Source organism: Anser cygnoides, chromosome 27, assembly GCF_040182565.1.
Source record: "Anser cygnoides isolate HZ-2024a breed goose chromosome 27, Taihu_goose_T2T_genome, whole genome shotgun sequence".
Taxonomy (NCBI): domain Eukaryota; kingdom Metazoa; phylum Chordata; class Aves; order Anseriformes; family Anatidae; genus Anser; species Anser cygnoides.
In genome coordinates, this window is record NC_089899.1 from 3,469,618 (window position 1) to 3,497,237 (window position 27,620).

General features: G+C 55.0%; 2 protein-coding genes and 1 non-coding gene across 3 annotated transcripts; all 3 read left to right on the forward strand.

Moving 5' to 3' along the window:
- Positions 1-11,222: 11,222 nt before the first annotated feature.
- Positions 11,223-19,971, forward strand: EEF2 (eukaryotic translation elongation factor 2). The gene is made up of 15 exons (XM_066983999.1): positions 11,223-11,369; positions 12,109-12,323; positions 12,898-13,079; positions 13,165-13,376; positions 14,157-14,335; positions 14,719-14,824; positions 15,128-15,241; positions 15,439-15,577; positions 16,007-16,202; positions 16,424-16,682; positions 17,035-17,142; positions 17,592-17,945; positions 18,330-18,512; positions 18,602-18,734; positions 19,143-19,971. Exons 1-15 carry the CDS (start codon positions 11,367-11,369, stop codon positions 19,334-19,336), a joined length of 2,577 nt encoding a protein of 858 aa, XP_066840100.1. The 5' UTR covers positions 11,223-11,366; the 3' UTR covers positions 19,337-19,971.
- On the forward strand, positions 14,873-14,941 carry LOC125184513 (small nucleolar RNA SNORD37). The gene has a single exon (XR_007168636.1). It is a non-coding gene; the product is annotated as a small nucleolar RNA SNORD37 (small nucleolar RNA).
- Positions 19,972-20,246: 275 nt separating the features above from the next.
- DAPK3 (death associated protein kinase 3) lies at positions 20,247-26,026 on the forward strand. The gene is made up of 9 exons (XM_066984001.1): positions 20,247-20,349; positions 20,488-20,597; positions 21,987-22,347; positions 22,426-22,555; positions 22,897-22,945; positions 23,118-23,144; positions 23,246-23,398; positions 23,801-23,846; positions 24,055-26,026. The coding sequence occupies exons 2-9, from the start codon at positions 20,536-20,538 to the stop codon at positions 24,595-24,597; spliced, it is 1,371 nt and encodes a 456-aa protein (XP_066840102.1). The 5' UTR covers positions 20,247-20,349; positions 20,488-20,535; the 3' UTR covers positions 24,598-26,026.
- The last annotated feature ends 1,594 nt before the right edge of the window (positions 26,027-27,620 follow it).

A 27,620-nucleotide genomic window follows, 5' to 3' on the forward strand; every position in this document is an offset into this window, starting at 1 on the left:
CGCGCGCCCTTCTCCCCGCCGGCCGCTGCCCTGCCGCGCAGGCGCAGTTGGTTCCGCCCCGCCCGGCGCCGCCTTCCCGGCTTGTCTTAAAGGGGCAGCGCCCCGGAATTATTTTCGGGGGGTGGGGCGGGGGCGTCCTTGCTGGGAGCAGGTTTGGGGGTTTGCAGAGCCAGCAGAAGCTGTGCTGCACCCCCCGTGCTCCCCGTCCGCAGGACTCGTGGTGTCTTGTTGTAATAAGGAGCCTGCTGGCCTGGGCTGCTGTTGGGAGGTGGTTTTGGGGAGCAGCTGCCAGGGATTTCCCCAGGTGGAGGCGCTGGGAGGGGGGAATTAAATGTAAAAGCTTTCAGGTGCGTCCTTGCCAGGGGAAACATGGAGGGCACTGAGATAATCCTGCCCCTGTGGTAGTGATTAGGGAAGCTGAGGCGATTCCAGATAAGAAAGGGTTAAGAATGTAACTATTAAAGGAGAACAGAACATTAGGTGTAGGGCAGGAAACAGATGTACGGACAATGTATCTCGAAATAGGACATATACGGGCAATATATCTCGAACAAGACATTGGAATCCAAGATAAGAAAATAATGAGCAGAAGATTCGAAGAAAAAACAGTCCTTGCGGTTAGGAAGAAAGCTAACTCAGCAGAATCCTGACCAAGGGTGAAAAGTACACTGTGAGGAAGACTTATGGCCTTCCTCTCTGAGACCACCGACCACAGCTCGACGACCCCTGCCCAAGACCACTGAGAGGATCTGCGCAGGCGCAGGACACAAAAAACTGATTAGCATGAGAAGCGAGAGTAGGCGGGGTTAGATAATGAATATGTATAGGCGTTAATAAAATATTAATCACTGTGATGTATAAATTTGGGACGGCTTTTCACTTCGGGATGCACGATAGGCGGAAAGATCCCCCGTGCATCCGGCGCCGTCAATAAAGAATAAATCACTTAAAGAAATTGGATTTATGATCTTTGAATCAATCTGGCGACCCAGATGGGACTTCTTCTCTGTCGGACCGCAGGACCCGCTGGGAACAGGACTCCCTAGGGTACCCCCGGGATTTCCCGGAGGGACTCCTCGACTCAACGGATCACTGCGGAGGCAGACACGGACCCCATCATTGTAAGTGATTATATTCTTTATTTTGGTTTATTTGGTTGACCGGTCAGTTGGGGTCGTCTGTAAGTCGGAAAGTAAAAGTTTTCTGCAGGACGGCATTTGGTTTTTTGGAAAGCACTCAGTTGCTGTTGGGAAACAAATAACCTTTGCATGCGAGGTTGGTATTACATTGTGTTTAAATGTGGAACTTGACCTTGGCTATTGTCTTTGGGATTCTGATTGTACTCTTTATAACGTTACTAGGATCTTGGTGTCATTGTGGAAAGCTGCCGGCTTGTATTGTGTAACAAGAAACATTCTGAACTGTAACATGGGGGGGCAGCAGAGTAGTGGGATTCCGAAGAAAAGCCCGTTGGGATGTATCTTGAGTCACTGGAAAGATATAGGGGGATCCCCCGGTGGAACTGAAAATAAGAAAACGTTGATAAAATATTGTAATCAATGGTGGCCACTTTATAAGTTGGATTGTGAGGGAAATGGCCACTGAATGGAACCTTAAATTATAATACTTTACTACAGTTAATGTTGTTTCTAAGGAGAGAAGGAAAGTGGGATGAGGTGTCATACGCAGATATGTTTTTCACTTTGAGAAACCACCCAGAATGGCAGAAGGAGTGTGGAATTAACTTAGCCCCACAGGATCCTTTGATCCTGGCAATAGAAAAGGATATGAAGAAGGAAGGGGCAGGAAAAATGAAAAGATGTTGTTCGGCGTGCAGTATCGGGCAGAGATGTTTGAAATTGAATGAGTCAGAGGAGAGAATGCAGGATTATGTCCTCCCGCCCCAGATAATAGAACGAGGCGTGGGGGCGAGCTCAGGAAACGGCAGAATAGATAAGAAAAATGAGAGTTGGGGGAATGGAGACTTTACCCCGATCACGGCTCGAACCCGAAGTAAGGTCGGGCCCGTTATTCAAGCCCCGTTACGACAGGCTATGGGGGCTAACGGACCAGCTCGGATAAAAGTACCTTTCACAACTGCTGAGTTAGATTCATGGAAGGAAGCTGTGAAAGGATACCGGGATGATCCAGAATCAGTGGCCCGGAGGTTTGAGCTGATTGTAAAGAATTTATATCCCGATTGGAAAGATATAGAGATAATGCTGGCAGCATTATTGGAAACGGAAAAGCAACTGGTAATTAAGAATGCACAAACTCAAGTACAGACCCAGGTAACGTCAGTTTTACCTGGAACTGTGGAGGTATATGTGCTCAGAGTGGACCCAAACTGGGACTATAATGATGAGGGTGATTATAGGTTATTAAAAAAATATCAGGAATGGATTAGGATCGCCTTGGAAAGTGCGATACCAAAGTCTGTAAACTGGTCTAGGTTATATACCATAAAACAGGGGCAAACTGAGACCCCGTCAGAATTTCTCGATCGACTAAGGACAGCAATGCAAAAATTTACAACGATAGACCCCTCTTCTGAGGAAGGTAAAGTCCAGCTAGTATCATTGTTCTTGGGTCAGTCTGCGGACGATATAAGGCGGAAGCTTCAGAAAATGAAAGAGCCGGATGTGAGAGATTTAGAAAGGCTGGTGGAAGAGGCATGGAGGGTATTTAGGAATCGAGAAGGGAATGAGAAACAAAGGCTGGGTAGGGCTATTGCTGCGGCAACTGTTGCGGCCTTACAGAGGCAAGAAGAACCTTTTCGGGGAAAAGGAAGAGGGAATGGGATAAGGGGAAGGTCAGTAAAGCCTCCCCTGAGACCGAATCAGTGTGCATATTGTAGGGAAGTGGGTCATTGGAGAAGGGAATGTCCGAAACAACGGGAGAAGAACAGGTTGATGGTAGCTAGTGTATCTCCCGACCAATGAAGTGGACCGGGGGATTCTACCCTAGCAGATCCGCTGGTTAAAATTAAGCTAGGGAAATCAGGACAGGAAGTGGAGTTTTTAATTGACACAGGAGCGACTTATTCTGTGTTAAACCAGAAATTGATACCAGAGGATGAGGATTTTGTGACGGCGATAGGAGCTACAGGCCAGCACGAGAAAGCCTTTTTCCTAAGGCCTTTAAAATACAAGTTAGGGAAACAGATGGGAATACATAGGTTTTTATATTTACCAGGATCCCCGAAGTCTTTGCTGGGGCGAGATTTACTAGAACAATTAGAAGCGGAAATTGTCTTTGAAAAAGGGAAGGTGGGGTTAAAGGTGAGAGAAGAAAAGCTGATAACCGCGCTAAGCTTAACGCTGATACAAGCAGACCCCATCGGTAAAGTACCTTCGGAGATTTTAGACCAAGTTTACCCAGGAGTCTGGGCTACTGACATCCCTGGGCGAGCCAAAAATGCAGCCCCGATAGTGGTGAGATTAAAGCCAGGGGAAAGGCCAGTTAAGATTAAGCAATATCCCCTAAGATTAGAAGACAGGAAAGGAATTAAGGGGATAGTGGATAAGTTTTTAAAACATGGACTGCTGGTTGAGTGTGAATCTGAATATAATACTCCTATACTACCAATTAAGAAGCCAGATGGGAAGAACTATAGATTAGTGCAGGATTTAAGAGCTATAAATAAGATCACTGAAGATATACACCCTGTGGTAGCCAACCCGTACACATTACTGACTAAATTAAAAGATAATTTAGTTTGGTTTACCGTACTGGATTTAAAAGATGCTTCTTCTGCCTGACTTTAGCCCCAGAAAGTCAGAAGCTTTTTGCTTTTGAATGGGAAAATCCAGACTCAGGACGAAAGGCTCAATTGACCTGGACCGTATTGCCGCAGGGATTCAAAAACAGCCCCACGATTTTTGGGAATCAACTAGCAAAAGAGCTTGAGGTTTGGGAGGCCCCAAACACCGAAGGAGTTCTGCTGCAATACGTTGATGACCTTTTGATAGCCACTGAGAATAGGAGCAGCTGCATGCAATGGACGATAAGTCTCCTTAATTTTCTGGGTTTGAATGGGTATCGAGTCTCTCAACAGAAGGCTCAGCTGATTCAGTCACGTGTAACTTACTTGGGGTTTGAGATTTCAGGGGGACAAAGGGAGTTAGGAACAGAACGGAAAGAAACTATCTGCCGTACCCCAGAACCACAGACCATTAAGGAATTACGAACTTTTCTAGGGATGACAGGTTGGTGCCGTCTATGGATTAATAATTATGGACTAATTGTAAAACCCCTATATGACCTCATCAAGAATAACCAATCAAAATTGGTCTGGACGGGGGAAGCACGGGCTGCCTTTAAGAAGCTTAAATTGGAATTAATGCGAGCACCAGCTTTGGGTCTACCGGACTTGTCTAAACCCTTTTGGTTGTACTCCTATGAGAGACAAGGGATGGCTCTGGGGGTGCTGGCACAGAAGCTGGGCCCCTACAGGAGAGCTGTGGCCTACTTCTGTAAACAACTGGATGAAGTAAGTAAAGGTTGGCCGGGTTGCCTTCGAGCGGTGGCCGCTGTCATCATGAATATACAGGAGGCTCGGAAGTTCACTATGGGACAGAAGATAACCGTGCTGGTATCACACACTGTCTCGGCAGTCTTGGAGCAGAAAGGGGCACACTGGTTATCCCCTCAAAGATTTTTAAAATACCAAGCAATACTGGTGGAGCAAGATGACGTAGAAATTGTGGTTACTAACATTGTGAACCCAGCTTCTTTCCTTAGTAACGCTCCTGACGAGCCAGTGGTCCACGATTGTATCGAAACTATGGAAACTGTGTATTCTAGCCGACCAGATCTCAAGGAGGAGCCCTTGGAAGACGCGGACGAATCATGGTATACTGATGGAAGCAGCTTTGTGAAACAAGGACAACGCAAAGCAGGGTATGCGGTGACGACCACTCAACAGGTAATTGAGTCGAAACCATTACCCCCTGGGACGTCTGCTCAGAAAGCAGAAATAATTGCCCTTACGCGGGCATTGGAACTAGCAGCAGGAAAGAAAGTAAATATCTGGACAGACTCTAAGTATGCATTTGGTGTGGTGCATGCACATGGGGCTATCTGGAAGGAACGAGGATTATTAACGGCCCAAGGAAAACAAATAAAATATGCTGAGGAGATTTTGAAGTTGTTGGAAGCGGTAAAGCACCCAGAGAAGGTGGCTGTTATACATTGCCGGGGACACCAAAAAGGAACCGCTGACTTCGAGGTAGGGAACCGATTGGCTGACCAAGAAGCAAAAAGGGTGGCCGGATTGGCTGAGGCAGAAGCGCTCACTTTAATACCAGACGGTAAAATACAAACTTTAGGTGAAGGACAGGAACCTAGGTACACACGGGAAGATCAAAAGTTAATTGGGGACCTGGGAGGAAAAGCAAGGAGTGATGGATGGGTATACCTGAAAGATAATAGGGTTGTACTACCCTCTAATTTAATATGGCCTATGGTCATGGCAGAACATAATAAGACTCATTGGGGAGCAGACACCTTATATAAAAATCTGAGTCGAGTCTTGGTGGGAAGAAATCTGTATACTACGGTAAAACAAGTAACCCAGCAATGCAGTATTTGTTTGCATCATAACCCTAATACAGAAAATAGGGTAAAGTTCGGAATAATCAGTAAAGGAAACTATCCAGGACAACAATGGCAGATAGATTTTTCAGAACTGCCAAGAAAAGGGGGGTATCGATACTTGTTGGTTTTGACAGATACTTTTTTTCGGGTGGCCGGAGGCTTTTCCCTGTCGAACCAACAAGGCAAGAGAAGTGGTTAAGGTTTTACTGAATGAGATAATACCGCGTTTCGGAATTCCGGCAGCAATGTCCTCGGATAGAGGCTCTCATTTTTGTGTGCAAATAGTTCAAGAAGTAAGTAAGGTCTTAGGGGTAGACTGGCAACTCCATACCCCTTACAGACCACAGGCAAGCGGACAAGTGGAAAAGATGAATCATCTAATCAAACAACAAATAGCCAAAATAGGACAAGAGACTAATTTATCATGGCCTCAGTCTCTCCCTTTGGCTTTACTTAGAATTAGAGTAAAACCACGGACAAAGGAAAATCTAAGCCCTTTTGAAATATTATACGGAAGACCTTATCAGTTTTTGTTCAGCGGGGAGGACCTGACGCAACTGGGGTCGGGATACTTGTGTAATTATTTAATAGGACTCCAAAAACAGTTGGATCAAATATCTAAAGTTGTCTCAGGAACCAGGGCTAGAGGGCTGGACCAACCAATCCACCCCTTTAAACCTGGGGATTATGTGTATGTAAAAGCATTTGCAGGTCGCCCTTTGGAAGAAAAGTGGACGGGACCATACCAGGTGCTGCTGACAACACATACCGCCATCAAGATTAAGGAGCAAACGGCCTGGATCCATTATTCGAGAGTGAAGAAAGCTCCAAAAGCCCCCTGGAAAGTAACGCTGGGTGACGGTGAACTGAAACTAAAGTTCAGTCAAGCGAAATGAAGACACTATGGTCAGGAGTATTTAGTAATGTAGTTAGCAGAAATTTAGTTAACAGAATTGTTTTATTTCTGTGGCTTATAGTTGTAATTGTGATTCAAGAATTGGAAGGTGCTTCTATGATGATAGAGAATGGTGGGTGGCCTTGGTCTGAAGCCGTAACCACAGAGGATAAGAGCAATCATCCTTACTGGCATTGGGAACTAGCCAATGGCAAGTTTCAAAGGTGTTACCAATATGGGAAAAGGCTGAAGACCAGGACCACAGACTAATAATAGATGCACTTAGTATGGCGCAAGATAATGTATCTTTAGCTCTTAGTTGTATACAGGTACAGTTATGGATGCAGGCAACGGCTGCCTTGATCATTAGGGAAGGAAGTGAAGGCATTTTTCCGGCTGAAGTCCGAAAGATTGTTTGGGACAATGCCAATGATTTTGAAAAGAAGTTCCAATCTTGGTGGACTCTGGTAAATTTTACCTATGATCCCATTATTAACATGGCTACTGCCTTTGTGCTTACTATACGTAATGCTACAGTTTATGTTATCCACCCCATTATTGCACTAGGATTAAATCATGACGAAACAGTGCTCTATCCTTCGGAGCATAGAACCTGGGCCCGGATGAAGAACGGGAAATGGCAGTCTGTGAATCTAGAATCATGTGTTACCCGGGAACAACAAGGATTTATTTGTGAAAGCAACACAATTGATGCTCAGGATGTATGTCTTGACACTGAGCAAGGTGTTTGCCACTTCGAAATTCATCCAAATACTAGTCAAAAGACTGTGCTTGTATATATTGGTCAAGGCTGTGTGTGTTTAAGAACTGCTTGTGCTTTTGTAGAAGTAGATAAGGAAAACATAACTCTACCTAGCAAAAATCACTCTAACTTTTGTATTTGTAACTTTGTTAGAATCATTGGGTGTGATTTTTTATATTCAGCACCAGTGGTATCCCACCAGTTGATCAAGTCCAACAACACAATGTATCACAAGTTATTACCCACACCTATTGGGATGAACCTCACGCTAGTGAAGCAATTACTTAAACACCAAGACCTGATCAAAATTTTAAAAGGCATTCAGGAAGATGGAGAGAAGACTTTAATCACTGTCCACCATGATACAAAAGAAATAAACAGAGTTTTGCAAAGAGTAAAACAAGACACAGATCATAGCTGGTGGGACAAACTCTTTGGATGGTCGCCAACTGCAACTGGGATTTTGAACACATTGTGTCACCCAATTATTGTTCTATTGATGTTAGTTGGTATAAGTTTAATATTGTCTTTTGTAATACTTGTTTGGAATTGGAAATTGTTACAACGAATGGCAATATTAGCTTCCCTGATGAGAGTACATGGCAAGGTATTGAGGGATACATATCGTAGAGGCTGGGAAGAAGAATTTTTGTATTCGGAAAGGTCTCTACCGACATAGAGGAAATATAGAAACAAACAAAGGTTCTGTATAAGATTAGTAAGGATAACATTTCATGGGGCTTTGAGGAAATATGGAATAAGTTAGCCTCATGGTTACCCAATTTTCAATAGTTAGAACAAGTTTTTACTGATCTGGTTATGTTATTGGTAGTAGGAATATTTGTATGTATGTTACTGCGATACTGCTAATGATAAGGGCATTCAATGCAAAAGAATTTGCATGGGGAAAAGAAAAGGGGGGATTGATTAGGGAAGCTGAGGCGATTCCAGATAAGAAAGGGTTAAGAATGTAACTATTAAAGGAGAACAGAACATTAGGTGTAGGGCAGGAAACAGATGTACGGACAATGTATCTCGAAATAGGACATATACGGGCAATATATCTCGAACAAGACATTGGAATCCAAGATAAGAAAATAATGAGCAGAAGATTCGAAGAAAAAACAGTCCTTGCGGTTAGGAAGAAAGCTAACTCAGCAGAATCCTGACCAAGGGTGAAAAGTACACTGTGAGGAAGACTTATGGCCTTCCTCTCTGAGACCACCGACCACAGCTCGACGACCCCTGCCCAAGACCACTGAGAGGATCTGCGCAGGCGCAGGACACAAAAAACTGATTAGCATGAGAAGCGAGAGTAGGCGGGGTTAGATAATGAATATGTATAGGCGTTAATAAAATATTAATCACTGTGATGTATAAATTTGGGACGGCTTTTCACTTCGGGATGCACGATAGGCGGAAAGATCCCCCGTGCATCCGGCGCCGTCAATAAAGAATAAATCACTTAAAGAAATTGGATTTATGATCTTTGAATCAGTAGCCACAGCCTCGGTTTGTTCAAGTTAGCTCCTCCTGATAGAGCTCTGGGTCTTCTGATGCCCTCTGTGGATGGAGGTGCTGGAGCTGCTCTGGGGGGGGGTCTCAGGAGACTGAGAGGGGATCTGATCGATGTCTGTAAATACCTGAGCTGTGGGAGGCAGAGGGACACGGCCGACCTCTTTTCAGTGCTCTGTGGGGACAGGACAAGGGGCAGCGGCCACAAAATGGAGCCCAGGCAGTTCCGCACCAACATGCGAAAGAACTTCTTCCCGGTGAGGGTGACGGAGCGCTGGGACAGGCTGCCCAGGGAGGCTGTGGGGTCTCCTTCTCTGGAGATATTCGAGGCCCGTCCGGACGCCTCCCTGGGCAGCCTGCTCTAGGGAACTGCTTTGGCAGGGGGTTGGACCCGGTGAGCTCTGCAGGGCCCTGCCAACCCCTACAGTTCTGTGGTTCTGTGTGGTCACCTCTGCATGGCTGCTTTGGGGACCCAGGGCCTTGAGAAGCTCCTGCCATGCTGGACCTGACACCTCCAAAGCACAGGCATCTTCTCCTGGCAGTCTTTGAGCAAGCTGCCCGTGGTGACGGCATCCCAGAAATCCAACAGCCCTTCCGCACAGGTCAGTGTTTGCGTCCCCATTTTTCCGTGTTCTTGGGGAAATGACCTCTTAATAACCCATCACCTACTCAAAAACACCTCAGGTGTGGATAGAAATTAAAAAAGGATGCGATGGGAACTGGACCTGGTGCAGGGGAAGCTCCTGGGAAGCCAGCTGAGCATCTGCTGCTTGTGCATTACTGGCAGTGGCTTTACACAACAGGGGACAGACCCTGCGGATCCTTGCTGTTGGAGGACACAGAGGTTTTCCAGCACTTTCCTTCCTCTCGTCCTCAGCCCCACGAGCTAATTAAACAAAAAGACAATTAGCTGGTTTCCCAGGCAGGCCGACATGTTAATCAGGCCGCCCAGCATTCCCTTCCAGTCTGGCAAAAGCCAGCATTGGTGCTAAAAATTCAAACAGTTGCTATGGCAACTCCAACAGCTGATAACTCATCCTGTCACAGGGAAAGCACAGGATGCAGCCTCCCAGGGCCAAAGTGATCCCCGGTGCAGCTCCGCCGCTGTCCTGCTGGGACCATGGTGGGCAGAGGGGCTGATGGGCTGGGAATTTGGCAGCAGCTGTGGCTGCCTGGCAGGGTGGTTTGGGGACAAAGTGGCGCGGATTCATGAAAGTTCTCTTAATGTTGTAGGTGATGGAGGTGGAGCGACAGTGTCCTATGATGCTATGGGGAAGGAAGAAAAAAGAAGCAAAATGTGTATGCTGTGGAGATGGTGATGTTCCACCATGTGGAGTCCCTCTTTGCTTTGTCCATCTTTGTGACCTCCTTTTAATTTGCTCCTAGCTCAGGTAATCCTGTTCACTGCACAACGCTTTGGGTTCTCTGTACACTGCAACAACACAGAGCAAGTGTGGGCAGCCTTTCCGTGCTGGGCTTGAAGGACTCCTCCTGAAAACACACTCAGGGTCATTCCCCGCACCACACGGTCCCTGCCCCAGCCCTTTTCGGAGCAGGGATCAGGAATGGTGCAGCCAGCAGGACCAGGGAGGCGATCGCCCCCCTGTGCTCTGCTGTGGTGAGGCCGCACCTCGAGTTCTGGGTTCGGTTTTGGGCCGCTCAGTACAAGAAGAACATCGAGGCCCTGGAGCATGTCCAGAGCAGGGCTACGAAGCTGGTGAAGGGTCTGGAGCACAAGTCCTGTGAGGAGCGGCTGAGGGAACTGGGGGTGTTTGGTCTGGAGCAGAGGAGGCTCAGGGGAGACCTTACTGCTCTCTGCAACTACCTGAAAAGAAGGTGTGGGGAGCTGGGGGTCGGCCTCTTCTCACAGGTAACTAGTGATAGGACTAGAGGGAACGGCCTCAAGTTGCGCCAGGGGAGGTTCAGGCTGGAAATGAGGAGACATTTCTGTCAGAGAGAGCAGTCAGGCATTGGGACAGGTTGCCCAGGGAGGTGGTGGAGTCACCGTCCCTGGGGGTGTTCGAGGAAAGGTTGGACGTGGTGCTTAGGGACATGGTTTAGTGGTGACATTGGTGGTCGGGTGGTTGCACCGGGTGATTTTGGAGGCCTTTTTTTTTTTTTTTTTTTTTTTTACTGACTCTAGCATCCTGTGACCGGGCTCGCCTCCTTCAGCCCCAGCGGGCCCAGCGCAGGGCCCCGCCCGGCGGCAGGGGGCGCTGCAGCCACCCCCCCGCCCCACTGGCAGGCGCATGCGCAAAGCGTCGGTAACAGGACGGAGTGGTGGGCGTGGCCTAAAGCAAAGGAGGCGTGGTCTACCGGGAAAGGGGGCGAGGCCTCCCTATGGCCGGGGCTGGAGCCCGCCCCCCCCATAGAGTCACGGGCAGCTGGGAGCTAGACAGGCGCGGCTGCGCATGCGTACTGGGCCCGAACCGCGCAGGCTCCGCCCCCCGGCCGGCGCCGCCGTATAAAAGGGGGGCGGTTGACGTCAGCGCTCTCTTCCGCCCGCTCTGCGCTCGCCACCGAGACAGGGCCGCCGCTGCCGCCATTACCGCTCCCCCCCCCCCCGCCTCGTAGAATCCGCCGCCATCCGCCATCATGGTGAGCCCCCGCGTCCTACCGCCGCCCGGGGGGGTCGGAGGGGACCTCGAACTGGTTGCGGGACCGGGGATCGCTGCCCCGGGAGGGCCGGCGGTGGGGCAGGGGCCTGGCGCTGCGGGCCGGGCCTGTGCTGAGGGGTGGGGCTGGACGGGGGGGGGGGGGGGGTGACCGTGGAGGGGGGGGGTGACCCGGGGGGGGGGAAGGTGCCGTGGCAGCCCCTTGGGGGCCCTCCCGTGCTGGTGCCGGGTTGTGTGGGACCCGGCCGTGCTGCTCCCTGCCCGGCGGGGGGAGCGGCGGTGATGTGGCAGTGGAAGGGGCCGGGAGGCCACCGGGCGTTATGTAACGCTGCGGGCCCGGCGGGGGCAGCCTCGCAGGCTGTCGTTTACCTAGAACGCCTTTTATACGGGGTTTCTGCTCGATAAGGGTTAGGTTTTCGGCAGGGTTTGCCTCAAGGAGACAGCAGGTAGCAGGGTTTGTAGGATGTGCTCGGGGTGTCGGCTGCTGCTGGGTGCCCGCAGCGCGAGCCTGGGCCTCGCTGTTCGTAACGCTGGTGTCTGCAGTGCCCTTGGTGTTCCTCCTGTGGGGCGTCTCGTAGCGTTGGCTGCGCAGGCAGAATTGATGTCAGCAGGAGTAAACTTGGCACCGCCAGGTATTGGCGTTGTTGGTTGGCCTTCCTGGAAAAAAAAAATAAAGCTTGCTTTTTTATACGCTGTGTTTTTTTCGCCTTTTTCTCTTCAAGGTGAACTTCACAGTAGACCAGATACGGGCCATCATGGACAAAAAGGCCAACATCAGGAACATGTCTGTGATTGCCCACGTTGATCATGGCAAATCAACCCTGACTGATTCTCTGGTATGCAAAGCTGGTATCATCGCCTCTGCCCGCGCGGGGGAGACTCGTTTCACTGACACAAGAAAGGATGAGCAGGAGCGGTGCATCACCATCAAATCAACGTGAGTTGTTCTTCAGGCTCTTTAATGCTTCTAGTGCGCGGTCTGACCTTGGAGGTGCTTTGAATCCTAGGCTGTTTTTTTTCTTGAGCTCGAAGAAGAAATCATCAGGCATTCTCTGTTCGCATCATTCAGAAGCTTAAATGAAAGAACAAGTATTGGGGTTGGTGTTCACAGGAGCCCTGTGGTGTGGAGGCTGTCTGGTGAGCAGCCACTGTTCTTAGGAGTGTCTCTGCCTGCAGACCGGGCTGTGTCACCATGGGTGGCTGAGGAGCGTGAAAAGGGGATGGGAAGGGATTAGATGTAGTAGCAAAAGCAGAAATACTTGTCTGAAAGTGCTCTTTGGGCACTTCGAATCGCCGGAAGTGGTTATGATTTCAGGAAAGCATAAGAAGCACAGTTCTCAGCTTCTGAGTGTTTTCTGTGCTGGCCTCCCAGGAACGTGATTGAAGAAATCCTGAAGCCCAAGTGCAGCTTCTGTGCAGGATGAAAGGCAGATCCTAATTGCATGTCTGTTTCTAAGCACTGGGGAGTGGTAATGCGTGGTTAGAAACTTCGAGTTTTTCTTTTATTTCAGAGCTATATCTCTATTTTATGAGCTCTCTGAAAATGATTTGGCCTTCATCAAGCAGAGCAAGGATGGTTCTGGTTTTTTGATCAACCTGATCGACTCTCCTGGGCACGTGGATTTCTCTTCAGAGGTCACTGCTGCTCTTCGTGTCACTGACGGTGCCCTGGTTGTTGTCGACTGTGTCTCTGGTAAGGTTTTCTGTAGCCGTGTGTAACTGCAGTGTACCTTGGTCAGGCTTGAAAATAAGAGGACTAATTCCCATGCGTTTGACAGGCGTGTGCGTGCAGACAGAGACCGTGCTGCGTCAGGCCATTGCTGAGAGGATCAAGCCTGTCCTGATGATGAACAAGATGGACCGAGCGCTGCTGGAGCTGCAGCTGGAGCCAGAAGAGCTGTACCAGACCTTCCAGCGCATCGTTGAAAATGTCAATGTCATCATCTCCACGTACGGAGAAGGAGAAAGCGGTCCCATGGGAAATATCATGGTAAGTGAGTGGCTGTGAACACCGCCTGCAAAATAAGCCACTTGAGCAACAGCAAGCAGCTGGGGCCTTTCCGTAGTCCTTTGCCCTATCAAAGGGAGAGAAGCGAGACTGGAATAACGAACATACGCCTGCTACCCAGACCCCACTGGTTTGGGGATCTTGCTCGCATTCCTTCAGAATCTTTTGTTAGCACAAGCCCTGAGCAAATGAAGATCGTAAATCCAGGAAAGTACCTTCCCTCTGTAGGGCTTTTTATGCACCTGGCATCAGGTGATGCGAGATCCTTGGCTCCTGCTCAGCACCAGTCTGCAGCCGTCTCCTGAGACGGAAGGGCAGTTGGTGTCTGTTGTACCTCTGTTCCGCGCTCCCTGCTGGGCTCCTGAGCAATGAGCAGGACTGCTGGCTGCAGAAAACCCGTGTGCTTTGTTCCTCTTGAGCGCTTTTGTGCATGTTACAGGTGTTCATGTGCTGCTGCTGATCCCTGTTAAGGACGAGAGTCTTACCTGCATGGAAGTTAAGCAGATGTTGAGCTGCTTGAAGTGAAGAATAGGCAACCGAACTGGGAAAAACTGATCCAGTTCTGTGTTACAAAGCTAAAATTGGGCAGTCTGACCCCCTGGGCAAATGGTGGCAGTCACAGAAATGCTCAAGGGTTCTGTAGCTATGAAGCTCCGTCTTCAAACCCTGCTGAGTGGTGGCTGAGGCCGGCTGCCGGGACGTTCCCTGTCTGTAACGGCTGTTGTTGCTCCTCTGTAACCCAACTGTTTGTTGCTTTTTCAGATTGATCCAGTGCTTGGTACAGTTGGCTTTGGTTCTGGTCTGCACGGCTGGGCTTTCACTTTGAAACAGTTTGCTGAAATGTATGTTGCAAAGTTCGCTGCCAAGGGTGATGCCCAGATGAATCCATCGGAGCGTGCCAAGAAAGTAGAAGACATGATGAAGAAGCTGTGGGGAGATAGGTGAGCAGTTGGGGCTGACTTTAATTTCCAGGCCAGCTGGGCGCCTGCAACCTGATGGTGCAGAAGATCAGTGAGGAGGGGAGGATGTGGTTGTGCCTGTTCACAGCCCTGTCTCACGTAACTGGTCCTTGTGCTAGCTTTGGTTCAGAGATCAGTCTCCCATTAAATCTTTACAGAATAGGAAAGCCACACAAGTGGGGAGGGGATGGTGAGCTGGCGATGTGAGTAAATGCGTTTTGGCCAGCTCTGAAAGCCTGAGAGCGATTGGGAAAGTAGAGTTCTTACTCAGCAACTCTTTCCTCTGCCCTGAGCTAAGCAGAAAAAGCCACAGCTCTGTGCCTGGACTGGGCATTGATAGCTGTCTGGCATAATTCTTTCTCCAGGTATTTTGATCCTGCTACTGGCAAGTTCAGCAAGTCTGCTACTGGCCCTGATGGGAAGAAACTGCCCAGGACGTTCTGCCAGCTCATCCTTGACCCCATCTTCAAGGTGTGTTCCTTAGCGCTCAGCCCTTGCTGGTGCCTTAAGCTCCTGCAGTGCGTGATGATGGAAAATTTCTTCACTTTGACCTGACGCGTTTGATTGAAGAAATTCGAGTATCTGACACAAGGCTAGCTCATTACTCTGCAGGCAGGGAAGCTGGTAGCAGATAAGGGGAAGGCAAGTATGTGCCTAAGTCCGTACGGATTTAGTGGGGTGGAAGGTCAGAACGCAGGTTCTGTGGAGCGTAGAGTTTGTGCTGCTGCTGCAGACTGGGTCACGAGGCATTCACGAATGTTGCTGCTGTTCTAGGTTTTTGATGCAATCATGAGCTTCAAGAAGGAGGAGGCAGCTAAACTGATTGAGAAACTGGACATCAAGCTTGACAGTGAAGATAAGGACAAGGAGGGCAAGCCCCTGCTGAAGGTGAGATTGGTCTGAATCCCCTGTGAGGAGAGGTCAGAAGTGGGGCTGATCCAGCTGCATGAACGTACTGAGCAGCTACAAATCCTGCTTGGGTTGGAAGGTGCTGTTCACAGCTCAGAGGGGGGTGAGGAGGGGAAGGTTAACTGCTCGGCTTCGAACAATCTGCTTGGGTCTTACTCCTCTAATCTCCGCCTCAGGCTGTGATGAGGCGGTGGCTGCCTGCTGGAGATGCCCTGCTGCAGATGATCACCATCCACCTGCCTTCTCCTGTCACGGCCCAGAAGTACCGCTGCGAGCTGCTCTATGAGGGACCCCCCGATGATGAGGCTGCCATAGGTACAATGAGCCCCTTCTCTGCCGTGAGGGATCTCTTCACGTAGCTGCTTTGCAGTCTGAAATGCCTGTAGCTGTCTTGTTCTGCGTCCCCAGCTTAGTAGCTCCGCTAATTCTTGACCCCGTAGCTCTTCTAGCACGGATCAAACAGGCTTACTAGGTAGCACTTTACTCGGGAGGGTTGAGCTAGGTAAGTAACTGGAGAGAAGCCAGGGTGTGTGCCAAAGGCTCAGGCTGAGCCTGTATTTGTTTAAAAGATCCCTGGTAAAAGATCTCTTGGCAGTCTGATCTCTCACTGGTTGTGCTGGCCAGCTGGGTAGGAGGGAACAGGCGGGGGCACTGTTGGGTACATTCTCATGATTAGGGGCTGTGGGTGGTTATGCTGATTGCTGGAAATATCACTGAATCAAATTGATTTTCCCTTCTTCCCAGGTATTAAGAACTGTGACCCCAAAGGCCCCCTGATGATGTATGTCTCTAAAATGGTGCCAACCTCTGACAAGGGACGTTTCTACGCTTTTGGACGTGTTTTCTCTGGTCTCGTCTCAACTGGCTTGAAAGTCAGGATCATGGGACCCAACTACACACCTGGCAAGAAGGAGGATCTGTACCTAAAGCCAATCCAAAGGTCAGTCCTGGCTGGGTGGAGTGCGGTCACAACTGTGGTTCAGGTTTGTGGTCCTAGAACCGTTCTGGGTCGGTTCTAGAGCTGTGTTGGGTCTATTCTTAAGTCTGAGGCCGTGAAAAAGGCTTGGCCGCTGATCTCAAGTCTGCTGCCACAGCTCTGGGATGCTGCCTTGTGGGACTTCGTCCTTCAAACCCAGGTGAAACAGCCTTCTCTTTCTTCAGGACCATTCTCATGATGGGCCGCTATGTGGAGCCCATCGAGGACGTGCCTTGTGGAAACATCGTTGGTCTGGTTGGTGTCGACCAGTTCCTTGTGAAGACTGGAACCATAACCACCTTCGAGCACGCTCACAACATGAGAGTCATGAAGTTCAGCGTCAGCCCCGTTGTGCGTGTGGCCGTTGAGGCCAAGAACCCAGCCGACCTGCCCAAGCTAGTGGAAGGACTGAAGCGTCTCGCCAAGTCTGACCCTATGGTGCAGGTGAATGTCTGAGAGTTTGAGGTGCAGGAGCTTCCCTGGTCCTGCTGACGCAGTGGGCTTCTGGTAGGAGTTGTTCTTTTTGGCCTTTGTGATTGCACTGGGCGCGCTGGCAGGGAAATGTCCTGAGCTGGATACTGGTCCCAGCCCTACCAGAGTGGGAAGGAACGGAGTGCTTCACCTTTGGGCTGGTACTGAGTCATCCTCAGACCAGTGGAAAGAGTTCCCCAAACCAGCCCCATGAGTCAGAAGCCCGATGGTCTCTGATTTTTGCCAAATGTCAGTGGTTTATGTGCAAGAGCTTCTGTTGCGTTGCAGTCAGAAGTCTCACCTGCTGCATTAATGCTCTTCGCAGTGCATCATTGAGGAGTCTGGAGAGCACATCATTGCTGGCGCAGGGGAGCTGCACTTGGAAATCTGCCTGAAGGATCTGGAAGAGGACCATGCTTGCATTCCTATAAAGGTATGGCTGCTGCACACAGCCTGGGGGGCTGCTGAGGCAGAACGACTCTGCAGCCTGTAAGCTCCTAACTGACAACACAGATGCAGCTGCCTGTCTCTGCAGCTCCTGCCACCGGGGAGCAAATCCCTGGGGTGCCTGTTACTGCGGTGGCAGTTTAAGAATTCCAGCTATGGTGGATGGAGCGGAGCGCGAGGCTCACACAGCTCCTGATCTGATTTTACTGCTGGCTGCTTAACGCTGTGTTTTGTTACGCTGCCTGTAAAGCAGCGTGGGTTGGGTGTTGCCCCGATGTAAGTGCTATCTACACAAACTTGCAGCCAGTGGGGGCTGCTCTTGAAGTCAAAGCAGTAAGAGTTTGGTGCTAGACCTGTTCTGCCACAGCGCTGGTGTGAGCTGCAGTTCGGCCGGTGTCTCACTGCTGTTCTCTGCCGTGCTGTTTGTCGCCGCAGAAATCTGATCCTGTTGTGTCTTACCGTGAGACAGTCAGCGAGGAATCCGACATCATGTGCCTTTCCAAGTCCCCCAACAAACACAACAGGCTGTACATGAAGGCCCGGCCCTTCCCCGATGGATTGGCTGAAGACATTGACAAGGGCGAGGTCTCTGCTCGCCAGGAGTTGAAACAGCGAGCTCGCTACCTGGCCGAGAAGTACGAGTGGGACGTCACCGAAGCCAGGAAGATCTGGTGCTTCGGTCCCGACGGCACTGGCCCCAACATCCTGACTGACGTCACCAAGGGAGTGCAGTACCTGAACGAGATCAAGGACAGTGTGGTGGCCGGCTTCCAGTGGGCGACAAAGGAGGTAGGGGCCGTGCTTCTGGCGCTCAGCTTCTGGGGCCGACCGCTCCAGGGCGGCAGTGTGCAGAGTCCTGAAAAGCTGATGCTGAGGAGAGCTTTGGAAATAGCGCGTGAAGAAGCTAGTAAAAGGCTTCAGTGCTCTGAGAAGCTGCACTGATGAATTGGAGGTAGGAGGAGCTGGTTCTTAACTCGTGGGCAAGGAAGATAAAATGCTGAGTAGCTTCTCAGTGTAGCAAGTGAGCTGCTGTGCTCGCTGCTGTAGGACCCACTTCCCAGGAACACCAGTAAGCTGAGACACCAGTAAGCTGAGGGAGCAGAGCTTGCCAGTAGAGACTGCCAGATGCCTTCTGCCCCCAGCGCTGGTTGACAGCCTGCTTCCCTTTCCCAGGGGGTCCTGTGTGAGGAGAACATGCGTGGCGTTCGCTTCGATGTGCACGATGTGACCCTGCACGCCGATGCCATCCACCGTGGAGGCGGGCAGATCATCCCCACTGCCAGGAGATGCCTGTACGCCTGCGTGCTTACTGCCAAGCCCATGCTCATGGAGCCCATCTACCTTGTGGAAATCCAGGTAAGGAAAAAGCTCAGCCCAGGAGCTCCGAAGAGCCCGCGTGTGGCAAATGCAGGTGCGTGTTTACAGTCCTGACCCCTCTCTTGCAGTGCCCAGAGCAGGTGGTTGGTGGCACCTACAGCGTGCTGAACAAGAAACGTGGGCACGTCTTCGAGGAGTCCCAGGTGGCCGGCACCCCCATGTTTGTGGTCAAGGCCTACCTGCCTGTCAACGAGTCCTTCGGTGAGTGGGGGAGCTCTGGGAGCGCTGCAAGGGGGGTGGCGCACGCGCTGACAGCCAGGGGCAGGTAAATCCTAAATCCTGCCCTGGAAGGAGAACCTTTATCTCCAGCTGTTCCTTACCTGGATGTGCCTTGGGACACAGGCTGCCAGGTGCCCTGCAAGTTACCGTCCCTGGAGGTTTGGGTGCTCCTTCGGAGGTCTGGGTGCTCCTTTGGGGTCGTGTTGAAGGTTGTGGGTCACCAGCAGCACACCTAAAGGGGATGAGGGGCAGCTGGAAGGTCGCTGTAGCTGAGGAGTGTGGCAAGTTCATGCTCTTGGACACCACATCCACCACATCTGTCCTGGGGGAGAGGTGATGATGCGAAGCTGTAGGGAAATGCATGCCTCTCACCTCTGCTCTCTCCTCCAGGTTTTACGGCTGACCTGAGGTCCAACACTGGCGGCCAGGCTTTCCCCCAGTGCGTGTTCGACCACTGGCAGATCCTGCCCGGGAGCCTCTTCGACAGCGCTAGCCGTCCCTGCCAGGTGGTGGCCGAGACCCGCAAACGCAAAGGGCTGAAGGAGGGCATCCCCGCACTGGACAACTTCCTGGACAAGTTGTAAAAGCCCCCGCCCCAGCATCACTGTCACTGTCGTTGGACTCGGGGGGGAAAAAAAAAAACAACTAACTAGCGTAACACCAGTGCAGCAGGCAAATGGTAGACTGCAGTGACCATCTCTTTGCATTGTACTTAATCAGTTTCATAGCGATTTGAGACTTTCAACAAAAAAGCATTGATATTCAGCCTTATAGGTTTCTGTGTTGCACATGACTCATCTGGGGCCCCACTCGGTGCCATTGTAACTAAAACATTTCCACTTGATGCAACTAGAGTTGCCTGATTCCATATTTATTTGACTCGTGGGTGAGGAGGAGCATCTCTGCTTTGTTTTCTGAGGGTGTAGATGAGTGGCTGGAGGTGGGGGAGCAGGGATGTGCTCGGTTCTTATCTCTCAAAGGGGGTTGGGGGGGAGACGGTGCCCAACTGAATGCAAACCAGGTGCAGCCGGGGCTGGGGGGGGGGGGGGTTGGCTCCTGTTAATGGCCTGTAGTGGGTTTTCAGGGAGGGGGTGTCCAGGGATTTCTGGTTGGGCAGAAACTAGAAGGCAAGGAGATCTTGTGCAGTGTGCTTGTCATCATGACCATCAACCAATGTATTAGTGCCACTGGAAATAATAAATTTGATATGGTGACTGAATAGTCGCGGGGGCTCCTGGCTTGGTTCCCTCCTGGAGGTGCCCGCGGCCGTTTCTCCTGGTAGCAGCGCGCTCTGTCCCCGTACCGGTCAGCTGCTGAGGCCCGCCGGCCTCCGGGGGGGGGCGATGAATGCGGCGGGGGGGGGGGGAGGCCGGGAGGCTGCGGGGGCCGGAGGCTGCGGGGGCCGGAGGCTGCACTTCGCAGCCGCGCCGGGAGGGGGCCGGGGGCGGGTCTCGAACCCGCGGCCGGGCGGCGTTCGCCCTCCCCGGTGACGTCATCGCACCGAGGGGCGGGGCCTTCGGGCGGCGCGGCAGCCAATGGGAGGCGCGGGGGGGCGGGGCCTGCGCTGTGCTGGAATGCGGCGGCGGCGGCGGCCCAGGTGGGGCCGGGCGGGGCGGGGCCGGGCCGGGGGGCGCTGAGGGGCGGGGGGGGGGGCACCGGGGGGCGGGGGGGCAGGGGGGGGGCGGCTCCGGCCCCGCTGAGCGATCGCGGCCCCGCGGCCCGTGTCGTGCTCCAGGTGCTGAGCGGAGGCTGCCCCCGCCGGGGACGCGGCGGCCCCGCGGCCATGTCCACCTTCCGGCAGGAGAGCGTGGAGGAGTTCTACGAGATGGGCGGAGAGCTCGGCAGGTAGGGGGGGGCTGGGGGGCGGCGGGTGGCGTCACGGCGAGCGGGTGCGTCACGGCGAGCGCTTGCGTCACAAGTTCTTACGTCACGGTGAGCGCGTACGTCACGACGAGCTCTTGTCACGACGAGCGATGACGTCACGATGAGCTCTGACATCAGAGCTCTTACAACGAGCTCTTACGTCACGACGAGCGCTTACATCAGAGCGAGCTCTTTTGTCACGACGAGCTCTTTACGTCACGACAAACTCTTCTATCAGAGCGAGCTCTTACGTCGCAACGACCTCGTACGCCAGTGAGCTCTTTTGTCACGACGAGCTCTTATGCCGTGACGAGTTTTTACACCGTGACGAGCCCTCACGTCACGACGAGCTCTTACCTCAGAGCTCTCTCCTGTGGCGGCACAGCCCCCGCGCTTCCCCACCGCCGCTCCCCACAGGCGCTGGGCTCGCCGTGCCGCGGTGCTGGGGCCCGGCCGCCCCACGCAGCAGCAGCCACGTGCCCGGGGGGTTCGGGCTCGCAGCCCCCCCAGGTCCCGCAGCCCTCAGCAGCCCCCCAGCACCCCTCAGGGCCGGGGCCCTGCCGCAGGCCTCCGGTCCTCCCCCGCTGCGGGGCCTGCTGGTGCCTGGGCTGCCCCTGGGGAACGCGGCCGTGGCGGCTCCGCTCCGGGCCTTATAAGGCCTCTCGGGCGAGCGGGGCCGGTGGCGGGGCCGGGACGTCCCCGCGTGCCGGCAGGGAGGGGACGGGGGGGACGTGGGCCTGTGCCCCTCTCCTGGCCGCTGAGGGGCTGCGGGGGCTCGAGGGTGCCGGGAGGGACGGGTGCCAGGAGCGTCCCCGGCCTCTGCGGGCAGATTTCAGGCTTCCTCCCAGCCACTGGCGGCGAGGTTCCCACCGGGCTCCCGAGCAGCCGGGGAGCAGGGGCGGAGGCCACGATTGTGGCCCGGCTGGGGGCTGAGCGGATCGGGATGGCATCTGCAGCTGCCTGGGCAGCGCGGGGACGAGCCGGCAGCCGCCGTGTCCTCGGGAGGAATTTCCTTCCTGCGTCCCACGCAGCGCCGCTCCGCGGGGGTTTGGTTTTAACGCCAGCTCCGGCTGAGCCGCGTGGTGCGTGCGGGGCTGCGTGGGCAGCCGGGGTACCCCAGCCCTGCTGCACGGCCACGCCTGCCCCGGGGGTGGGTTTTTTTCTCCTCCTGGCTCTGCTGTAGGGGCTTCAGTGCCCCCCAGTCCCGTCCTACAGCCGGAGGAGCAATGCAGGGAGCAGGTAGGTTGTGTCGGACACATATGGGAGGACCCCGATTCCAAAGAAGCCGGGGGGAGCTGTGCATCCTCCCGCACCGGTAGGCGCGGAGCGGGATGTCCTCTCCTCACCTTGCCCCTTCCCTGCCTCCCCCAGCGGCCAGTTTGCCATCGTGCGGAAGTGTCGGGAGAGGAAAACGGGCCTGGAGTACGCGGCCAAATTCATCAAGAAGCGGCGGCTCTCATCCAGCCGGCGCGGCGTGAGCCGGGAGGAGATCGAGAGGGAGGTGGACATCCTGCGGGAGATCCAGCACCCCAACATCATCACGCTGCACGACATCTTTGAGAACAAAACGGACGTGGTGCTGATCCTGGAGCTGGTCTCGGGGGGCGAGCTCTTTGACTTCCTGGCCGAGAAGGAGTCCCTGACGGAGGAGGAGGCCACCCAGTTCCTCAAGCAGATCCTGGACGGGGTGCACTACCTGCACTCCAAGCGCATCGCCCACTTTGACTTGAAGGTGAGGCCTGGCGCGCGTGAGTACCTCGTGGCCGGCATTGGGGGGTGGGTGGTAAATGTCGCCCCTCTCCCTCTGCAGCCGGAGAACATCATGCTGCTGGACAAGAACGTGCCAAACCCTCGCATCAAACTCATCGACTTCGGGATCGCCCACAAGATCGAAGCTGGGAACGAGTTCAAGAACATCTTTGGGACCCCGGAGTTTGTGGGTGAGGCCGGGCAGGCGTTGTTTGTGGGGGGGGTCCCCAGCCAAGCATGCAGCAACGTCCCTGCTCCTTCCCTCTCCCACCATCTCCAAGATTTTGCCTCTCGTGCCTTTATGCAGCGATGAGTTCAGTGTCCGAACTGCGGCCCTGCGGTGGGCAGAGCGGCCAGACTCCTCGGTCCTGCCGTCCTCGGGCACCCTAAGATTTGGGGGCAGAGCTGGGCGCCCCGCATCTCCCCGAAAGCTCCGGAGGAAGTGGCCGGGCGGGGGATGAATGCCTCGATGGGGACATTTAATTTTTTCTCCCCGGAATAAATCTGTTCTCTCCCTTCTTTCCTTCCAAAGCTCCGGAAATTGTGAACTACGAACCCCTGGGGCTGGAGGCGGACATGTGGTGAGTGGTTCCCCACGGGTCCCAGTGCTCTGCAGGCGGGCACAGCGTGCCAGCCCCGCTGCCGTCCCCGTGCGCTGCTTGGAGAGGAGCCGGGGCAGGGCAGGATGAGGCCCGCTCGGTGCAGGGGTGAAGGGACCTGCAGGGCTTTGACCTCGTTTTCTCTGTTTTCCAGGAGCATCGGTGTCATCACGTACATCCTGTGAGTATCAGGGGTGCCGCGAGGGCAGGGATCAGGACCGCGGTGTCCCTGCCCCGTGCTCTGTCGCCTGCCGGGGCTGTGACGACCCGCTCTCACCACAGGTTGAGCGGGGCCTCCCCCTTCCTGGGGGAGACGAAGCAAGAGACCTTGACCAACATATCGGCTGTGAACTACGACTTCGACGAGGAGTATTTCAGCAACACCAGCGAGCTGGCCAAGGACTTCATCCGACGCCTGCTTGTCAAGGACCCCAAGTGAGAGGCAGGGAGCAGACGACAGGGATCAACCAGGGGAGGGGATGGTCCCCGGGTACAGGCAGCCCCCACGCCTGCTCTCCTCCTCTCCACGTTAGGGTTTCTCTCTGAGCCTGCCGTGCTGCCTGACGCCACCTCTGGCTGTCCCTGCTGAGCTGGTTTAGAATCCCATTTATTCCCCCACTCCTCCCCCTTTGCTCTTTGTTTTCTGCTGGTTGTAGGATTCAAAGTCTCTTCCCCGTGTCAGCACGGAGTGGATTTTGCCAGAACTGTGGTGTCTCTAGGAGCACCCGGTGGCTGCAGCAGCTTAGGAGGGAATTGGGCTCATGAGAAAGGGTTGAATCAAGGGATAAACCACGCGTTCGGGTGGCCCCTCTGATCACAGCTTCGCTGTCGTTGCAGGAAGCGGATGACGATAGCTCAAAGCCTGGAGCACCCGTGGATTAAGGTATGAAGTTAGTGGTGTCTTTTGGGTGTCAAGCTTCCAGGAGGTCAGGGGGTGGAGGTTTGTGTGTTTGCAGCTCTCGGCTGCTCCTCCAGCCCTGCCGGGGCTGGTTTGGCTCCGTTGCAGCGCCAGTGGGTGTGGAGGAAGAGGCAGGCGGTCCCGTTCCCGCTCTCCTGGCCGTGCCCCACGCCGCGGCTGTCCCTCTCCCCAGGTGATCAAGAGGAGGAACGTCCGCAATGAGGACAACGGCAAGAAGCCCGAGCGCCGCCGGCTGAAGACGACGCGCCTGAAGGAGTACACCATCAAATCGCACTCCAGCATGCCGCCCAACAACACGTACATCAACTTCGAGCGCTTCTCCAAGGTCATGGAGGAGGTGGCTGCGGCCGAGGAGAGCCTCCGAGAGCTGGAGAGGAACAAGAAGTCCTTCCAGGAGGACATCGAGGCTCTGCTGTCCATCTACGAGGAGAAGGAGTCGTGGTACAAGGAGGAGAACGAGAGCATCAGCCAGGACCTCCGCCAGATCCGGCAGGAGCTGCAGAAGACGGAGGCGCTGAAGAAGCAGACGCAAGAGGAGACCAAGAGCGTGCTGCAGGCGGCCAACGGCCTCAAGAGGCGCTACCGAAAGCTGGAGAACCACTACGAGGCGCTGGCCAAGCAGGTGGCCTCGGAGATGAAGTTTGTGCAGGAGCTGGTGTGGTCCATCGAGCGCGAGAAGCTGCAGAGCGGCGAGGGGGACGGCAGCATCCGCTAGCCCGCCCCGGTGCTGGCGGGTCGAGGGGAGCCCCCGGGGCCCGCGGGGAGGGCCGCTGCCCCCCGCAGCCGAGCTTTGCTTGTTTGCCCGGAGCAGTAGCAGATTGCAGCAGCTTTTAGCGTAGGAGCGAGGCTCCCGGGGGAAGCACGGGTCCGGCGAGCGGCGCTGCCTCTCAGCCTCACTGCCCCCGGGGGGTCTGGCGTCCCTCGGTCGTCCCCACGGAGGAGGCGGCGCTGAAGGAACCTCGGTGGCTCTGCCCCTTGCTTGCCAAAGGGGCCGGTCCAGCGAGAGCCTTCAGCAGCTGTCCCTGATGTCTCTCAGCTTCAATTTTTTCCCCCCTTTTTACCACCGGCTGCCCGGACCCGGGTCTGTCCCCGCTCGGACGTCGGGCGGCGATGGGGGACTTGTGGGACCATAGCAAAGGGATCCCGAGCGGGCTCTGACAGACTGCTGGGCTCAGGGGTGGCATGCGGGCAGCTTGCGCGTCCCGGGAGACCTCTGCCCCGGGGGGGCTCGAGGCTCCCGGCTTGTACTCGCCTGGCTTTTGGCTTTCTGTGTGCGGCTCTCGCTTCGCTCGCCGTCTGCATGCTCCCCGTGCTTGAGCTGGGTGCTCCCCCCGCTGCGTTGCCGCTGGAGCTGGGGGCCACTCCTCTCCTCCGCACCCTTGGGACGCCCTGGGGTCCAGCCTGTGTCTTCTCGGAGCCCCAAGCCCTCGGGGCTCCTTCTCTCCGTGCCTCCAGAGGCTGCTGTTGCCTCTTTGCTTCGCTTTCCTGGGTGCTGGGCACCAGATCGGCCCGTGGAGGTGGTGAGGTCCTCACGGGGCCTTTGGCTGCGGGGCTGTGCTCCCCTCCGGCACCGAGCTCGTCCTTGTCCCCGTCCTCCCCTCGATCCCTCGGGAGCTGTGGCATTGTCCCCTGGCTCGTGGGGTCTTTTTGGGGTGGCGTCAGAGCGCTCTCAGCAGCTCGTCCTTCGCAACTCCCATCCACTGGTGCTTGCTCTTCCTCCCTGGGGTCTCTGGCTCTGTCCTCAGCGCTCAGAGGCTCGCGCTTTGTCCGAGTGCGGGGGGAATTGGCCGACCTCTGCTTGGGTCGGTCGCTTCCCCCCTTTCTTGTGCCTTTTCCCAAGACCTCCGTGGCCTGGGCTGGCCTGCGCAGGCCCCCGAGTTGCCAGGAAGGTTCCTGGCTCCACGTGGCCTTCTCGCGTGTTCCTTTGCTCCCGGCAGCGTCTGGTGTGACCCTCACCCCGAGACTGCAGTGCCGGGAGGGAAAAACATCAGAAAAGTGGCTTCTCCCAGATTTTGTTCCCATTCATCACTGCTCCTCGGTGGGAGGCAGGCCCCGGGCTGCTTGCAGCTCACTCGGCTTTTGGATCCGGACACAGGACAGCACCCTCCGTCCCCTTTTAACAAAATAAAGATTTCTGTACCCTGGCCCGTGCTGTGGGGTGGGGTTGGGGTGGCGGGGAGGGGGTGCGTCTGTGAATTAGGGAGGGTCCTGGGGGGTGGGGAAGGCCTGGGGAGTGTACGGGGGGATCCCGGCCCTTTTCCCCAGGACCCTCCCTAATGGGGTCCGGGGAGCGAGGTCCCGAGTCGCTGCAGGCGTGCGGGGGCCGGGGCCGGGTTTCCACCAGGACCATCGAGGGGGTTCCGGCTGCCCACGCTCTGGAGGGACGGAGCCAAGACGAAGCTGAATTTGATCTGGGGGAATCACCGGCCAAATCCTCGTGCGAGCGGGTGGCGGGTGTCCCTCTGGCTCCCAGCACCGCGGCACAGGGGCAGTGGGGTCCAGATCCGGCTGCATTTAGCCAGGACCGAGCCCAAACCCCAAGGGCTTGGGGGGGGGGGGACCCACTGACCTCATTGCCGAGGCCACCCGAGGCTCCTCTGGGCGCGAGAGGGACGCGGGCACGCCGTGGGGACACACCATGTGCCCCCGCTGACGTGCCTGCGGGGTGTCGGTTTCATCCCAGCTCGCGGGGCATGCGGATGGGGGATAATTTTAGTCATCCCTCCTCTCCAGCCAACGCGCTGGCATCCAGGGCCCGAGGGCGACAGCGTGACCGCACAGCGCCCCGCGCGCGGGGCCTCGGGCAGGATCAGTGCCGCGGCCCCCCCGGGGACGGCGGGGCTGGGGGTGCACGGGGCTGGGGGCGGTGGGGTCTGGCTGCGGGGCTGCTGCCGCCCCGTTCCCTTGGGTGCTCCTGGCAGCCGAGAACTGGTCAGGGTGGGAGCTTGGTGGCCCTGGAGGTGCTCAGGACCCTTTGGTGCAGCCTGCAGCTCAGGGCCAGGCCCTGGTTTTCCTCACAGGCCCCCCCCCCAGAGCCTGGCTGCTCTCCCCCTCCTTGGGAAAGGTGGCGCCGTGGTGGCTTTGGGGTCTGGCCAGGGAAATTCAGAGCTGGGGAAGAGAGCCCAGAAGAACCAGGCCGGTGGGGCTGGGCCGTGGTCACTGGTACTGGTGGGGCTGGGCCGTGGTCGCTGGTACTGGTGGGGCTGGGCCGTGGTCACTGGTACTGGTGCTGCCCTCACGGTGGTGACAAGGCTGGGGGCTGCTGTTGGGGTGCCATTTATTAGGGTTACCACTGTCCCCCCCACAGCTCCATGTCCACACAGGTGTGACAACAGGGACAGGGCCCCCTCTCCGCCCCCCCCAGCTCCGTGGCAGGAGTTGGGGGCTGCCACTGGGCGAACCCATCCCGATTCCCTCTGGCCGCCCCCGTGTGCGGGGCCGGTGGCTGGGAACCGGCAGGGACACCGCTTTCTGCCCAGTTTAGCTTTCGGTCAAGGGGTTTTGGGGTCCCCCCCCCGGGGCAGAGGGGTGGCCCACGGCCCGCTCGCACCTCTCGCATCGGGGCCGGAGCTCGGGTGCTGCCAACCAGCGGCTGCCGCATTTCATCCGCTCTGACGTGGCCTTTTGTCAGCGGAGCCAGCGCACGGAGGGATGTATGGAAATCCTATAGCCACAGCTGTTCCCGAGCTGGGCGAAGTTCACATAGTGCTGAGGCTGCCGGGGCGCCTGGCCCACCAC

What these genes read in the sequence shown, in the direction of transcription:
- EEF2 (XM_066983999.1), top strand. An exon ending in TGTTGTCGACTGTGTCTCTG is followed by an intron (nt 13,080 to 13,164) that starts GTAAGGTTTTCT and finishes TGCGTTTGACAG; the next exon opens with GCGTGTGCGTGCAGACAGAG. An exon ending in TCTACCTTGTGGAAATCCAG is followed by an intron (nt 18,513 to 18,601) that starts GTAAGGAAAAAG and finishes CCTCTCTTGCAG; the next exon opens with TGCCCAGAGCAGGTGGTTGG.
- DAPK3 (XM_066984001.1), top strand. Translation starts at nt 20,536, where the DNA reads ATGTCCACCTTCCGGCAGGAGAGCGTGGAGGAGTTCTACGAGATGGGC. An exon ending in TGGGACCCCGGAGTTTGTGG is followed by an intron (nt 22,556 to 22,896) that starts GTGAGGCCGGGC and finishes TTCCTTCCAAAG; the next exon opens with CTCCGGAAATTGTGAACTAC. An exon ending in TGGAGCACCCGTGGATTAAG is followed by an intron (nt 23,847 to 24,054) that starts GTATGAAGTTAG and finishes CCCTCTCCCCAG; the next exon opens with GTGATCAAGAGGAGGAACGT.